At 37.2% G+C, this 15,505-nt stretch overlaps 2 protein-coding genes across 4 annotated transcripts; one reads left to right on the forward strand and one right to left on the reverse strand.

The window, feature by feature from the left end:
- Positions 1 to 1,160: 1,160 nt before the first annotated feature.
- Positions 1,161 to 10,816, forward strand: pcmt (protein-L-isoaspartate (D-aspartate) O-methyltransferase). 3 transcript variants are annotated; one of them, XM_044049647.1, is made up of 8 exons: positions 1,161 to 1,519; positions 5,042 to 5,146; positions 5,242 to 5,273; positions 6,029 to 6,133; positions 6,290 to 6,410; positions 7,323 to 7,408; positions 7,486 to 7,611; positions 9,770 to 10,816. In XM_044049647.1, the coding sequence occupies exons 1-8, from the start codon at positions 1,336 to 1,338 to the stop codon at positions 9,773 to 9,775; spliced, it is 765 nt and encodes a 254-aa protein (XP_043905582.1). In that variant the 5' UTR covers positions 1,161 to 1,335; the 3' UTR covers positions 9,776 to 10,816. The 3 variants fall into 3 exon arrangements, with proteins under 3 accessions (XP_043905582.1, XP_043905581.1, XP_043905580.1); XM_044049646.1 differs by having other exon boundaries at positions 1,162 to 1,519; positions 7,486 to 7,712; XM_044049645.1 differs by having other exon boundaries at positions 1,163 to 1,519; positions 7,486 to 7,655.
- A 2,489-nt stretch (positions 10,817 to 13,305) lies between these two features.
- LOC122784328 (THAP domain-containing protein 6-like) lies at positions 13,306 to 15,235 on the reverse strand. Its single transcript, XM_044049555.1, has 5 exons — positions 15,163 to 15,235; positions 14,720 to 14,819; positions 14,229 to 14,421; positions 14,035 to 14,109; positions 13,306 to 13,583 (listed from the first exon to the last, which is right to left on the reverse strand). Exons 2-5 carry the CDS (start codon positions 14,797 to 14,799, stop codon positions 13,329 to 13,331), a joined length of 603 nt encoding a protein of 200 aa, XP_043905490.1. The 5' UTR covers positions 14,800 to 14,819; positions 15,163 to 15,235; the 3' UTR covers positions 13,306 to 13,328.
- Between the last annotated feature and the right edge of the window lie 270 nt (positions 15,236 to 15,505).

Consider the following 15,505-nt stretch of genomic DNA (forward strand, 5'->3'; position numbering starts at 1 on the left):
AACAACAGGATGTGTTATATATACAGTATGTTACTTTGAAACCATTGATATTTAACAGGTCTATGGTTGGATTAAGCAGTGAACATTTTTGGTTTTATTGACAAATAATCTACCGTTGAGTCTCAAACCTTTTGTGTAAACTACTGGATTAACCATTTTTAAACCAGCAGGTTCACTGTTTTCATCTAATTAATCAGAGATTATGCAAAAATAAAAGCTTCAGTTCTGAAAACTGGTTAAAAAAAATCTTTACTGGGCTGAGGGCGCCCTCTGCTGTTAGAGGAGAAGATTCAAGATTCAAGATTCTTTATTATTATTATGCAATCATAATAAAATTTCCTCTCGAGACTCTCAGCACACATTAAAATGTCCTAAATTAAATAAAAGCACTTGTAGAAAAAAAAATAAAATAAAAAATATAAAAATAGAAATGAACAAAACAGAAAACCCCTCATGTTCCCCCACTGTCCCCCATTTGTTATAGGGTTTTTTCAATTTATGGCTAAAGGTCCACAATATACAAGCATATTATTATTATTATGACATGGCATGGAATGTGCTTTAAAAGCCAAGGATTAACTACTTTTTACACTACAATTTCATGTTTATCAAGCTCTATATAAATAATAATGTAATAGTAATGCAATGTAACAGTAATATATTATTCACAGTCGCATAAAACACAACCATTCCTTTACTTACGATACTATAAATGATATTATTATTTTCCCTCTATAAATGATGCAACTCTTATATTTAGGTCTTTATAAAAAAAGTACATTTACATACATTTTAATTTGACAATAACTCATTTAAGTTTTCTCTGCCTAGAAATTTCACATTCTTAAATGCAAACAAGAAGCTAAACAAAAAATCCCAGCTAAAACTATTATATGGACAATGTTTAGTGTTTAATATGTGTTTATGTCAAACTGCACATCAAGACAACACACCATAACACACATCATAATGACACTTTGTCAAATTACACATCATGACGACATGATGTAATGACGTATGACAGTTCAACGTTTAATAGACATAGACAAACGTCTTCTCACATGTTCAGTAGACACATAATTAACGGTTTTCCCCCATAATAAGACCACTATAAGAGAGGTACTTTACGCCACCCAGCGGCCACCACCGGTGTCGCTGGCCCTAATCTGTGACTGCACCTATGGGCTTCAAGTCTTTTTCCTTTTAAGTGGTGATGTCATTTCAACAGAAAGTGAGATAAAATGGACAACTTGTAGATGTCTGAATTTCCCCAGTGTCCTCTGTAGCATGTCTCCGCGTTGTGGCACAGTGTCCCCGCAGTGAAACCACCTCTGGATGCCCGGTGACGTGCCCGCTGCTGCTCCGCCGTCTCCTCTGGAGGTTGTCAGCTTCCTCGGTAAAACCGTCGGCGCAGGCGCGGCATTGACAGCTGCCGTCTACTTACTCCGCAAAGTCTGCTTGATAATGGCGTGGAAATCCGGAGGAGCCAGCCACGCAGAGCTCGTCAACAACCTCCGCAGTGAGTCCAACGCGCTCGTTTGTGCACGGCGTCCGTAAACGGGTGAAGTTCACTGGGCTTCGGTGAAAACGCAGCCGCGGCAGCAGGGGCGAGCTAGCCGCTAGCTGGCTAGCCGGTTGCTATGCTGTGTGTAGTATGTTGTTGTTGATCCAGCGTTAGCGCTCTCTCCACCCCTCTGCCAAACCACGCGGACGCCCTAGAAGAGCCGCATGCCTCTGTAGTCGGTGGCATACCACCTGCTTTTTTTAAAAAAACAAACAAAAAATCACACCACCATATAGTTGATGTATGTCGCAGAGTGTTTGTGCAGCTTTTCGGGTTAGCTCAGCCCTAGCCTGCTAGCAATATGTGCGTCATTTGGGACGCTGTAGCTAGCTAGCGTTAGCCGCGCTGCTGCTAGGTGCCCTGCCCACCCTCATTGATATCTATACCCTGCATCATTCACTTCAGCCCGGTGTGAATGACTCTGACAATCCGTCAGAACCACACACAGGGTATTAATCAGTGTGTTATGTAGGTACTATATTATGTCATTGTACTAATGTACCCACCGTATTAGCATATCAGTGTGTTGAACTATAGGTATTTTATGATGTCATCAGAACAGGATATCACTGTCTAAAATGAGGTATTTCATTATGGTAGGTAAATTTAACCCATCAAAACGGCATTCAAGTGTGTTAAACTAGGTATTTTATTTTGTTTATTTTGGTGTATTAAACTATAGCTGTTTTATTTTGTTGGTGTAAAATGTATCTATCAGAACAGCATATCAATATGTTAAACCAGGAGTATTTTTATTTTGTCAGAAATGTATCTGGTTAATCTATCCATTATTTTCTCAATGAATCGACAAATCATTTTTTGTCCATAGACCAAAATGATGCAGTTTGCTCGACTTTTTTCTTCTTCTTCATATGGGGCAAACATTCACGTTTAAAGGCAGAAATCTTGTTTTAATGACTGGAAAAGCACAAAGTGATTCATCGATTATCAAAATAGTTCTATCTATCTATCTTTAAATGAAGTAGCCTCAGCCTCAAATAGCTTTCAGTTTGCACAAGCTGTAAACTATTCTGGCATGAGGCTGCCCTCTGCGGTGCATGTTTCTTTTTTTGGTGGGCTAGCTGTGATTTGCTGTGTCACACACCGGTGGTTTGGTGTTTATTCAGGCGTCAGTGAAGGGCCTAAAAAAGAGCTGTGACTCAGTCTGTGACAGGTCCACTGTACATGGACGGCTGTACTGTGGTGTTAAAGTCCACATGCCATCAATGCCACCCTGAAATCAGGTTGTGTTAACAACTCTCAGACCTGTGAGTTTTCTCTCACAGAGGAAAAATGATCTTCAGATGCTTCTAGACTCTTATCATGCACGTCCAACTTCAATATAAAATATCCAGCAGGGCTATTTATATTCTGTGCAGTCATGAGTAGCAGCAGGCAAGCGTTTTGGTCTGGAGACTCTGTGACCGGTCTTGTCCTATTTGAGACAAACCAAAAGCACATTTTACACATTGAACCTTTATTTTTATTTGTACTGCACCTTTCATACAATAAATGCAGCTCAAAGTGCTTTACACAGTAGAATAAAAAATAATGATGCCACAGATAGGAAATGAAAATACGCCCATCATAAAATATGATGTAATAGAATACAATAAAATAAAAAATTCACTTGGTAGAATGAAAACTAATATATATATAAAATGATTAAAACAGGGGTCACAAACTCAAATGATGTGGGGGCCAATGAGCGTCTAGTCTGGTCAAGACTAAAATAACAATTATTCCATAATATTAAAGTATGTTTAACTGATCTACGTTTGGGCATTGTTTTGTTTGATTCTTGTGTCGGACGCCAGACGCAGTCTGTAGACGTCACATTTTAGTATCGACTCAGCTCTCTTGGAACCTCGCCACAGCAGGTACTAAAAAAAGCACCAGGTACTGTCACTAATGGAAAAGCAACAAAACGAGTAGAGCCGAGCTAGAACTGTATAATGGAAAAGCGCCGCCCACTTTAATAAAAACCTGATGATTATATTCAATAATTGGTTGTTTTTGTTGTATGCTGTCCCCACCATTCAGAGACTTAAATGGCTTAAATTGACCCGTGAACCTGCATTTGCTGGGTTAAAGCAGGTCACACACAGGATGCATGCTAATTCATGACACTGTCCTCCTGACCACAACTCACAACCAGTCTTTTCAGAGTCATTATAATATAATTATTCTCTCAGTTGCTTTTTATTTCAACACCTCGTGATCTCCTCAGGCTTTGCTTAAATCTGAGGATGGTTTTCAAATGGGAGAAAACAGCTTGAAAGCTGCCAGTGAGGTTTATTTTCATTTCTGGAGGAATCACTTGTAGGTGTCCATCTGGCTGTGGGTTTATATCGGTAATGTATCCCAACGCAATGCTGCATAGCTGTGAGGGTGAGGGTATAGTCTGTAACGGGAGCAGCACCGGCTGTCGCTGGCGTTTCCTGCCTTTGGCAGAAGCCTGTTGGAAAAGGATTATTCTGAAGACACTAGTATTTGTGCAGGGCTTTTTTTTTGTTTTTATGGTTTTTATTCTTCCATGTCCAAGTTGTCTACAAGCGTTGGCACTTTTCTATCGTTTTTAATATGCACGTGTAGCTCTGTGGGAACTTGGTCATGCCAGTAATATGCATAAAAATACATATTTATTGGAATAAAACATAGATGAATGTCTGTTTATGTCAAATCCAAAGTATTTAAAAATGTAGAAAAACAATTTCTTCACACGGAATACATTAAATCAGTGTACCACAGACTTTATTTCATCCTTCAGAATTAGTCATTCAGACTCATACTGTTTATTTTTATTTTTATATAGTCAACTACCTATACTGGAGGTATAGGTATTGTCCTAATAACTGCACAGAAGACATAGTCTTGGTTGGAGACACATTATGTCCTATATTGAAAGTCTTCTCGAACAGAAATGAATTGTAGTTAGGGCTGCAAGTAATGATGTTTTTCATAATTTATTTATCTCCCAATGAGTCTCTTGATTCATGAATTATTTATTTTCCCCTTTTAAAATGTTGATCGTTGTGTCCCAAACATTAAATTCATGTCTTGTTTTGTCCACAAGCCAAAAAATGATTTAAAGTCTTAATGATTTATTTGTTTTGTAGAGCAAAGAAAAGAAAGAATTTAGGAAGCTGATTAATAAAATAGTAATTCATTTAGTAATCGATCAATAATTGTTTCTGCCCTCAATTCTAGTATTTAGTTGTGTAATTTTGAATATCCATGGATTATTTCCTATCCCCATTGTATATTTAGACATATTGTTTTTACCTGCTAGAAGATATTTAATATTCGTCTGTATTTTCCCTATTACCTTCACACTTTTACTGTCAGTGCTGCTAATGATTCATTAGTGTCTCCATGAGACTAATGAAGGATTATCATAATCTATATCTATTTATTCATCCCTGTTTCTACAACACAAAGTGACACGGCCTCTCTCTCTTTTTTTTGCGTCCACAGAAAATGGCATTATTAAATCCGACAAGGTTTACGAAGTCATGCTGGCGACAGACCGAGCCCATTTCTCTAGGTGTAATCCATACATGGACTCGCCACAGTCAATAGGTACGTGTATAATTCAGTCTCAGATTATAATCCATGTGAAGTGAGGGGGGGGTGAACTAAAACTAAAAATCTGTGTCTGTCTCTTTAACACAAAGGTTATCAAGCAACCATCAGCGCTCCTCACATGGTAAGACTCTGAAGACTCGCAGACACTTGTGCACCTCATCAGTGAGGCTGGACGATACGTCTTTATAAATAATACCGGAATGTTTTAAGGATACATATGTATGTATGTATATATATATATATATATATATATATATATATATATATATATATATATATATATATATATAGTTAGGTTATAGTTTTTTTTACATGCTTAAAATATTTAAAAAATATAGTTATTACCTTTCATTACCGATAATACCTGGTTTATTTCTTTGTCTTAAATGACGGATATCAGTCAAAAACAATGAAATTGACTATAAATATGGTCAAGTTTTAGGCTTAATATTAAAGCAGTGTTATTAAGTGGCCTTTTAAAGTATCATTTTGTTGATTCCATGTATTTATAATTTTGAATATTTAATATGATGATTATCAGTGCATTTTAAAACCAGTAAAAGTCATCACAGATACTGTATCACGATATGACGATATCCAAAAAAAGACCATATCTTATCTTCATCTCGTCATGATATAGATATAATATCCATTTATTGCTCGTATATTGTCGTGCTGATGAGTCACATTTAGTTTTTGCTCCCATTCAATCACCCAGTAAATAAAGACGACGACAAGCAGCCAGACAAACATGTCTCATATTGTTTCCCTCGGAATCAAATGATTTATTTAGTGGCTGCAGGGCTCAGAACGTGTTGAGCTAATGGGCTTAATAAAGGATGAATTGACCTTGTTGACCTCTCCTCTTTTACCCAGCATGCCTACGCCCTGGAGCTTCTACATGACCAGCTGTACGACGGAGCCAAAGCTCTGGACGTCGGCTCCGGCAGCGGAATCCTGTCTGTCTGCTTTGCACGAATGGTGAGACAGACAGACACACACACACACACACAGACACACGTGACGAGTAAACACATTACTATACGACTTCTCTGTGTTGGCAGTAGTCGATATTTAAGATAAGAGATAAAAATTCCTCAGATGTATGCGCTTCTTCTCTCCTCGCACACGTCACAGGTCGGACCTAAAGGGAAAGTAATAGGAATCGATCACATCCAGGAGCTGGTGGACGATTCTGTAAACAATGTGAAGAAAGACGACCCAAGTTTGATCACATCAGGCCGAGTCAAGCTAACAGGTAACGCTGTCATTAATGAAAATATGACAGGTATTTCATCCACTTGTTGTTTTGTCGTCCTCTTAAAATAGAGGACAATTTAATGCCTATATAGTAAAAAAATGTGCATCTTTTAATATGTCTTAAACTTTGCAGCTACGTTGTCTTGACAAAGCTGTAATATTATATTTTGTGTTGTTTACAAGTCATTTTTGTCATTTTCTGGATGCTGCTACACACATCCCATGTCATATTTAATGCATTTTAATGTAGTAAAATAAAATACAACCCAAAAGAGTATATATATGTAAGAGAATATGAAAGATATTAAGGTTAGGGTTGCTGTTTTTTTTAATGCTGCAATTCAAATACACAGTGTTTCTACACTAAACAAAAAACTACTGCTTAAGTAAAAATATTGTTACTTAACTGCTTAAGGATTAAAGTAGTGTAGTGACTTGTTGTTATGTGAAGAACATAATTTAAATTATTAAAACAATAATACAAATTTTTCTCCTTCTTAAATGTGAACATTTAAGCAAACTTTGTGCTTTTGCCCATTTTTAAAGAATAACTTCAATATATGGCACTTACTTACAATTTACTGCATGTTAAAATAGTGTATTAGCAATTAAAAATGAAGAAAAACAAAGTTTTATTGAGGAAAAAACACTGTAGTTGTACATAAATTTGGAATTTGAACAGTATTGAACACATTTAAACTCACATCTGTTTGAGTCTTTGTCCAAAAACAGACCCAAAAATAAATGGAAACTATGTACAGGCAGTTTTCCCGACTTTCTGGTGACAGAGACGCTGATTCGCCGGGTTCCTTTAACGTCCCTGTGGTCCCAATTTCATTTTATCCAAGGATTTACCCGCGTTTCCTTTGCTGTAATGTGATATATATATATATATCCTGTGTGTTTTCAGTGGGAGACGGGAGACTGGGCTACGTGGAGGAGGCGCCGTATGATGCCATTCATGTTGGCGCGGCAGCAGCCACCGTCCCCCCAGCTGTGAGTCTCTCTGAAAACCTCCTTCTTAATAACGTTCAGATGATCTAAATCACTTTATTATCCGCCCTCGCCTCCAGCTTTTGGAGCAGCTGAAACCCGGCGGTCGGCTCATTCTGCCCGTGGGCCCGGCGGGAGGAAACCAGATGCTGGAGCAGTACGACAAGCTGGACGACGGCAGCACCAAAATGAAGACCTTGATGGGGGTGATTTATGTGCCTTTAACAGACAAAGAAAAGCAGTGGTCCAGGTGGAAGTGACTTCCTTCTCCCTCTCCTCCCTCTCTCTGCTTCTCACAGTGGCAAAGGTGAAACGACGGTGTGGCGTGGAGCGGGTGGCCGGCACTTTGTCGCCTCCTCCACGCCAAACCAGCAAGCTGCACGTTTCCTCCATCTCCTTATTATTTTTTATTTGTTTTTAACCCCTTGACACCTTGTTTCCACTGGGTTTAAATTCCATGTACTGCCCTCTAGTGTTCAGCGCACGGCAGCTGCAACATGGAAGGCTATTATTGTTTTACTGCCTTGTTTTGGTGGAAAATCAAATGAGAGCTACATAACTATCAATATAGCTATTGATTTATTAATTATATTTATTAATTACAAATTTATTAATTATTAATTATATTTTATTAATTATAATTATTAATAAATGTAGGCTTCATGCATGTTTTAATGGGCTCTAGCGCCATTTTTACATTGTAAATATTAGGGGATGTTTCAAAGAAATACAGACAAACATATCATTTATATAAAAACTATTCAACTTAAATGTATTTATTTCACAAAAGGACATTAATGAAGTGCACAATTAACTGAACAAGGTTATTTATTGTATCATTTATGGCTGCAAAGATTGATAAGTTAATAAATTAATGGTCAAATATTGTGATAATCAGTAGTTCAGAGTGTGTTTTCTTTTAATAATTAAGCCTCTTAAATGTGAATATTTTCTAGTTTCTTTGCTCCAGTTTTACAAATAAATCATTAAAACTATTTTAGTTTGTGGATAAAACAAGACTTTTGAACCTTGATATCACAATTTCAAGGTTTGGGAAACAATTTTTCAACATTTTCTGACATTTATGGACAAAACAACTAATCGATTAATGGAGAAAATAATTGAAAATAATCAAAATTTAATTAAATATGTTCTTAGCTAATAATTTTTTTTTTTTTTACCTGTTTTGGAACTGTAAAGGATGTACGCATGTACATTGGGGCAAATTACTGACCAATAACCACTGAGGGGAGGGGTTTAGGAACACGGCAGATGTTGCCATGGTAATGCAAACACTTTAAAGAAACAGAAAACCAACGTGGAAACAAGATGTTTGTCTGAAATTGGTTGACATAAAACCTGCCTGACTAATGAAATTTGACGTCCAACACAAAACAAGTGAGTGAAGTGCGAGGACATGTGCTTGGTTTTCAGAGCATGAATATAATTCATTTGGATTCTAATCAGACATTAATCACCATTTTTGCCTGAGTATTATTATTATCATTATTATTATTATTATTATTATTGAGTTTGATCTTCTTCTCTGTGAGATGTGGAAAAAATGTCTGTCAATATCAACACATACATACAATTTATCTTTTTGCATTTTATTGTGACCAGGGTTCCCACGGGTCCTTGAAATCCTTGAAAGTTTGTGAGTTTGGGGGAAAAAAACACCTGCAAGACCCTTTTAAAAGTTTTTGAAAATTGCCCTTAAATAGACATGGCGTCATTGAAAGTGCAGGAAGTTTGTGAAGTTGATATTTGGGTAAATGTCGCCACCTACTGTTTCATGCCCTGCGTTGCTTGATGTTCGTAGACTGGGAGTCGTAATTGCTCACGGTGTCGTGGACACTGTCCACTGTCTTTCTCTATGCAGAGCAGTGAGCGAGTAAAGTCAATGAAAATTCCTGTCAGAGAAAAGTATAAAAAGACTGGCTTTCCCAAACACCGTGGAAACGGCGCGTAAACATAAATTAAGAGTCATTATTTCCCTTTCTTTCCCCTGGCTCGGTTCACTCGTGTCTCTGTTATTGCATCTTTAATGTGTAAAAACGTCTTCTTCTCTCTTTTTTGGTGTAGCGTTACAGCGCCACTTACAGTCCTGGCATATGTACTACAGCGATTTGACGGCGTCTTTACGGGGCTTTTTGAAAAGCGTCTGGACGTGCTCTCAGTCCTTGAATTTGAGGAGAACTGGTCCTTGAAAAGTCCTTGAATTTGATGTTTCAGCCACGGTGTGGGAACCCTGCGTGACATTTTTGCATGTGATTCTAACACCATGTGTGTTTCTCTTCTTCTCCTCCTCCTTCTCCTCCTCCTCGTCACATTAACGTCTCTGGTTGTTCCCGTTTCTCGCAGGGATGAACTTTGAAGAGGAAGAACGTCCATAATCCACCTTTAAGTTTGAACCCTGGAGAGAACGTGACATCACATTCAAAGCGGAAAAAAAAAAACCATGCTCTTTTTTGTTCACGTCTTAACGATGATGGACTGGAAGAACCACACTAATGGTGGCGGCGGCGGCGGCGGCGGCGTGTGAAGACAGACCTGCTTGAAGCTCGGCACAGAAAATTCGGGACAGAGGGAGTTTTGATTTTCCTATCAGGCGTGCATTGTTTTTGTTTGTTTTTCTTTTGAACCGTAGGATTTAAGGGTTGTTTTTTTTTTTTTTTTGGTTTGTTTTGTTTTATTTCATCCGCCTGCCATTTTTACAGAGACATTTACATGTTCGGTAGCATCAGCGCTGAATGTAGAGGAGGGGACGTGCTGGACATTGACGACGAGGAAAAGCCTGGGATTTCTTTCTTCTTTTTTTTTGTGAGCGAGTGAGTGAGTGTGTAAGGAATGATCATTTCACTTCTCGGCTAACGCGTTAGCTTTCTTCCCTGACCAGCAGTATTAGGAACACACTCTCACATGCGTCACTCTGCAGCTTCCCGCACACGTAGAACATGCATTTGAAAACACACTGAGCATTTTACTCCAAAGAGAGCAAAGCACTAATAACACTGACACACACACACACACACACCAGGCTGCGCTTCCCATGTGTCCATGTGCTGCTTTTTCTGCCGCTGGTTTCTCACCACTAACAACAACTAGTCGTGCAGACTCTTTTCTGGTGACTGGTAAAAGTAAATGGGTGTAGAAGAAGAGGAAATAATAATAAAAAAAAAAAGAAGTCACTTGCTTTGCCAAAATATTCTCCAACATTATTAAGCAAATGAATGTGTGTTTTCATGAAATAACAATAATCATAATAATGATGAAAAACCTACATGCATTTAAAAAAATAAGAAAAGAAAAAAAGTACATCTTATTTTTGGGTGATTAGAAGTGATGGATTATGTTTGGCTTTCACAGATTATGGAATGGCATATGGAAATAAAGAGATGCTTATGTTTTTGTCTGACTTTTCTTCTTGGGGCTGTCAGGGATTAATTCTAATTCTTGAGAACACCACATGGTAATCTGGATTCTGTACGACCATTCGCTAAAGGTTTTCATGAAGCACGTCCTTCAGCTTGTAACAAACGGCACAAGCGTTCGCTTGGACTTAAACGTTCACTGACAGGATTTTGAAGGATGAAGACTGAAGGTCGCTGTGAGAGTATGGCACAAAGAGAAGACTGTTCAATACAACAATAGGAACCCCTGTGGTCAAAGTATAAACACTGACAAACTTTATTAACAAATGTGTGGCTTGTTAATGAGATGTGTCACCAATACGTTTACCTGGATTCAAACAATAACTGAACTGATGAGATTAAAGAAAAAGTAACATAACACATGACATTTTGGACGACATACTATACTATGACTTTTTTGAGCGATTTTGGACGACATACTATACTATGACTTTTTTGAGTGATTTTGGACAACATACTATACTATTTTTGATTGATTTATATTATACTATGACTTTTTTGATTGATTTTAGACGACATACTATACTATGACTTTTTTGATTGATTTTAGACGACATATTATACTATGACTTTTTTGATTGATTTTAGACGACATATTATACTATGACTTTTTTGTCAAAATTTGGACGACATACTAAAATATCACTTTTTTGTCACAATTTGGAAGACATTATATTAAAGTTTAGTACAGAGCTGTATTCTGCTTTTCAGCAAAGAAATAATGTCCTACCTTTGAAAAAAGTGTTTTAAAAAAAACCCATCTGAAGTGAGATTACAACAGAGCAAATCACGTTTTTAACAATTTAAGAGCAACAGGTTTATGATGAAGTATGATTTTTTTGTCAAAATTTGGACGACATACTAAAGTATGACATTTTTTTCAAAATTTGGACGACACATTTTTCAAAATTTGGATACTAAAGTATGACAAAATTTGGACATACTAAAGTATGACATTTTTCAAAATTTGACATACTTATGACATTTTTTCAAAATTTGGACGACATACTAAAGTATGACATTTTTCAAAATTTGGACCACATACTTAAGTATGACATTTTCAAAATTTCACATGATTTGGACCACATACTAAAGTATGACTTTTTCAAAATTTCAAGTATGATTTGGACCACATACTAAAGTATGACTTTTTGTCAAAATTTCGACAGCATACTAAAGTATGACTTTTCAAAATTTGGACCACATACTAAAGTATGACTTTTTTTCAAAATTTGGACCACATACTAAAGTATGACTTTTTTTTCAAAATTTGGACCACATACTTAAGTATGACATTTTTCAAAATTTGGACCACATACTAAAGTATGACATTTTGTCAAAATTTGGACCACATACTAAAGTATGACATTTTTTTCAAAATTTGGACTACATACTTAAGTATGACATTTTTTTCAAAATTTGGACCACATGGACCTTATGGCATATGGATTCATATGATAAACTAGAGAAACCACAAAACCCCTCTGAATGGCCTTTTAATATAACTGTCCCACGACTGGAAATAAAAATATTTATTATAGGTTTATATTTCTTTTCTCTGCTGCTATGTTGGGATACGTGGCTGCAGAGATACATGCTACTTCAGACCAAAGCAATGAATCAGACTCAATACCTTAGCCCCACCCACTGACTTTGATGGGCGAGTTTGACAGATAAAATAAATGAATGATCCACTGCAACACGGACCATGAAATAATTAATTAAATATGTCATTAATTAATTAAATACATTTAATTGATTAATGACAGTTAATTAATTATTTAATGGTGTATTTATTTAATTTTGACCCTTTCGGTCCTCCATAGTTTACTGTTGAGCAGTGACGTCATATTAGCAGCAGGTGTAATCTGAACACCTATAATCGGATCACTCAGCTCGGATGTTAACAGCAGGTGTGAACAGAGCATCGACACATGTGCCAATGAAATTTAAGCAGTAGTTACCATAGATATATAAAGGGTAGATCCGCGCTGCTGGCCAATAGAGTCGAACGGCAGCCATCTTGTCACAGTCAGCTTGCTCAACCATACCATGTGTTGTAGTGGTACATGAACTTTTTAATTAACCATAACTTGTTCAATTTTCTACACACACACACAGTACTTAATATTACTAATATAATGAAATAATTTTAATTATTACATGTTTAGTTTAAACAAGTAATAATTCAAATTGGAGTATATTAGTAATATTCTTTTTATAAAAGTGACATTTATTTGCAATAAAAAGGTGCAAGATTTCCCTTTACAAATATACATCAAGAAATGCTGCATGTTGAAATCCACACCCTGTAGAGAGAACGAGACTACTCTGGAGGTATACACTGAAGGACAGAAAAAAATGACCCAAAAAACATTGTGAAATCAATAATAATAAATAATATTTATTAAATGATAAGGATTAACAAAAAAGAATATAAAGTAACGGGAGTGTGAGTGTGGGGGAGAGAGAGAGAGAGAGAGAGAGAGTTACAGACTTTTCGCAGGAGGCAGATTTAATTCCAATAAGATAATTTGCTCCCTCATCCTCAGAAGAGCCTTCATATTGTTCTTGACCCTCTTTTCTCTCTTCAAGGCATTACTCTTCTCCCGCTGCAGTTTCCTCACTATCGCGGTGGCTTCTTCAAGTTTGGCCTTTATAGCCTTAGGGCAAGCAGGCAATGTATACAGTAAGTGGTCAGTGGCCTGCTGCTTGCAGCTCAAACTGCTCTCTCCAGTGGCTTCCTGTTGTTTTGGCAAAATATACAAATATATAAGTAATAGTAATAGGTAAACGAATAACTTACTTTTGCACAATTCAATCTTCAATTTTCAATTCTGTGAGCCTGAATACATTTTTAGGTTCTCCAATTCTCCAACAGAAAACACAACAGCATACCTTTAAGAAATTGTATAGGCTTGTCTCTTATAAAAAGGCAAAAATACACTTAGTGGCTCTGGACAAAAATGTAAAGGTTGCCTGTCCCTGGGTGTAGTTTCAATGTTCACACATGTTTATTCATCCCAGTGCATGAGTGACAGAGAAAGACACACCACCTCAAATAATGTTGGCCTCTAATCTTAGACTACTAACACCATCATAGACCTTTCTGGGTACCACCAAGATAAAGGATTTAATATTACAAGCCATACGATGCTCTCATGAGTTTGTGACATTCCACATGTAAATACTCACAACGTCAGGCATCAAGTCCATAGGCAGGGCGCCTTCCACTCTTCTAGAAGTGGTTGTCCTTCTTGTTGCTACCGGCTAAAATAAACATAAGTGAAGAAGTTTTGAGTGTCTAAAATGTGCCGTAACTATAGTGTGACATTTAATCACATATTTATACACTGTAAAATTATTGTTGGTTAATGATACACACGTACCTTTTGGAGATGAGCTGGAAAATTGAAAATGCTTGGCACGACACCATCTCTAAGCCGAACAGTCTGCCCCGTCCTGTCGAAGTCCTCACTCCTGAAGTGCTCACTGCAGAGCAGCGTCCTGTCAGAGGCGGCAAAACTGTCCCTTCTTAGGGCAACTTCCCACTTCCTCCTCCTCTCTCTGGTTTTGGGAAACCTTGAAAAAGTGAGAAATGTACACAGATATATAAATTATTGTCAACATTTGCAATCCGTATTTCCTTTAACATTAAGGGTAAGGACACAAATACACACCTAAATGATCATATTTATGGGGCAATTGTGTAATTTAAGAATAAGATAACCACACTAAAAACAGAAACATTCAGTGATTCTAAAAGGCCTTGTATCAACAACAATCTTGCATAGCCCCGCTGTTCCTGTGTATTGTACATACTCCCACTAAGTAACTAACGATTAACCTAGATAGAAATCATAATATTGTAATATCCTACAGGTGAAAGGTGATCCCACGGGTTCTCGTTTTGAGACAACGGCGATTCGAGCATCCGTAGGCTGCACACACGTCTGGCATCTTCACAGGTCAGCAATTTCCTGTCGAAATCACAATGTAAGGTGTTTTTAACAAACCAAACAGATTGGAAATCACGTTCAACTTAACTTCGTTATTGTGGTTAGTAAAACCTAGCCATATCATGGAAAATATCAACCTTGATAACTTGCGCAAGTAGGCTAAATAATGTAGCCTAGCCGTGATCCACAACTAAGCTACACGATTAAGTCGTTTTCCGAAGAGAAAAGCTGTCATGTCAACATGTTAAAGCATCCGGAATTATAGCCACGTTAATAACGTTTGTAAGAAACCAAACCGTTTGTAAATATGTCAAGATTTCAGCGAGTTACGAGTATTTGCGTGAGTGCAGATCACGGACTTTACCTCAGGTTCCACCAGAGTTTGACTGTGACAAGATGGCCGCCAGTGCAGACGTTCGAAACATGACGTAAACACAAAGTGGAACATTCCAAATATATCGACGCAGAGGGGAGGAGTGGAACTTACCAAGTCAAAGATAAGTATACCGCCTGAAATTATCCAGTTTTTTGTTGTTGTTGTTTTTTTTGTTTTTTTTTAAAACGTCGTGTTACGTTTAACGCCCGTTTCGTGAAATTTGGTGCAACTTATTTTATAATGTGTCCCACCGGGGGACTACTACTGAGCAATTTTTACATATTCCCCTTATTTTAAAAATACATTTTTGCCAATTTTCACCAAGGATGCG

This window comes from Solea senegalensis, linkage group LG17, assembly GCF_019176455.1.
Source record: "Solea senegalensis isolate Sse05_10M linkage group LG17, IFAPA_SoseM_1, whole genome shotgun sequence".
In the NCBI taxonomy this organism is placed as follows: domain Eukaryota; kingdom Metazoa; phylum Chordata; class Actinopteri; order Pleuronectiformes; family Soleidae; genus Solea; species Solea senegalensis.

Bases quoted from the DNA above. Each gene is read 5' to 3' on its own strand.
- pcmt (XM_044049645.1), top strand. From the start codon at position 1,336: ATGCCCGGTGACGTGCCCGCTGCTGCTCCGCCGTCTCCTCTGGAGGTT. The intron at 6,134-6,289 runs GTGAGACAGACA...CACACGTCACAG, and splicing joins CTGTCTGCTTTGCACGAATG to GTCGGACCTAAAGGGAAAGT. The intron at 7,409-7,485 runs GTGAGTCTCTCT...CCTCGCCTCCAG, and splicing joins CAGCCACCGTCCCCCCAGCT to CTTTTGGAGCAGCTGAAACC.
- LOC122784328 (XM_044049555.1), bottom strand. From the start codon at position 14,799: ATGCCAGACGTGTGTGCAGCCTACGGATGCTCGAATCGCCGTTGTCTC. The intron at 14,422-14,719 runs GTAGGATATTAC...CACTTTTTCAAG, and splicing joins CGTGGGATCACCTTTCACCT to GTTTCCCAAAACCAGAGAGA. The intron at 14,110-14,228 runs GTACGTGTGTAT...TGTTTATTTTAG, and splicing joins TTCCAGCTCATCTCCAAAAG to CCGGTAGCAACAAGAAGGAC.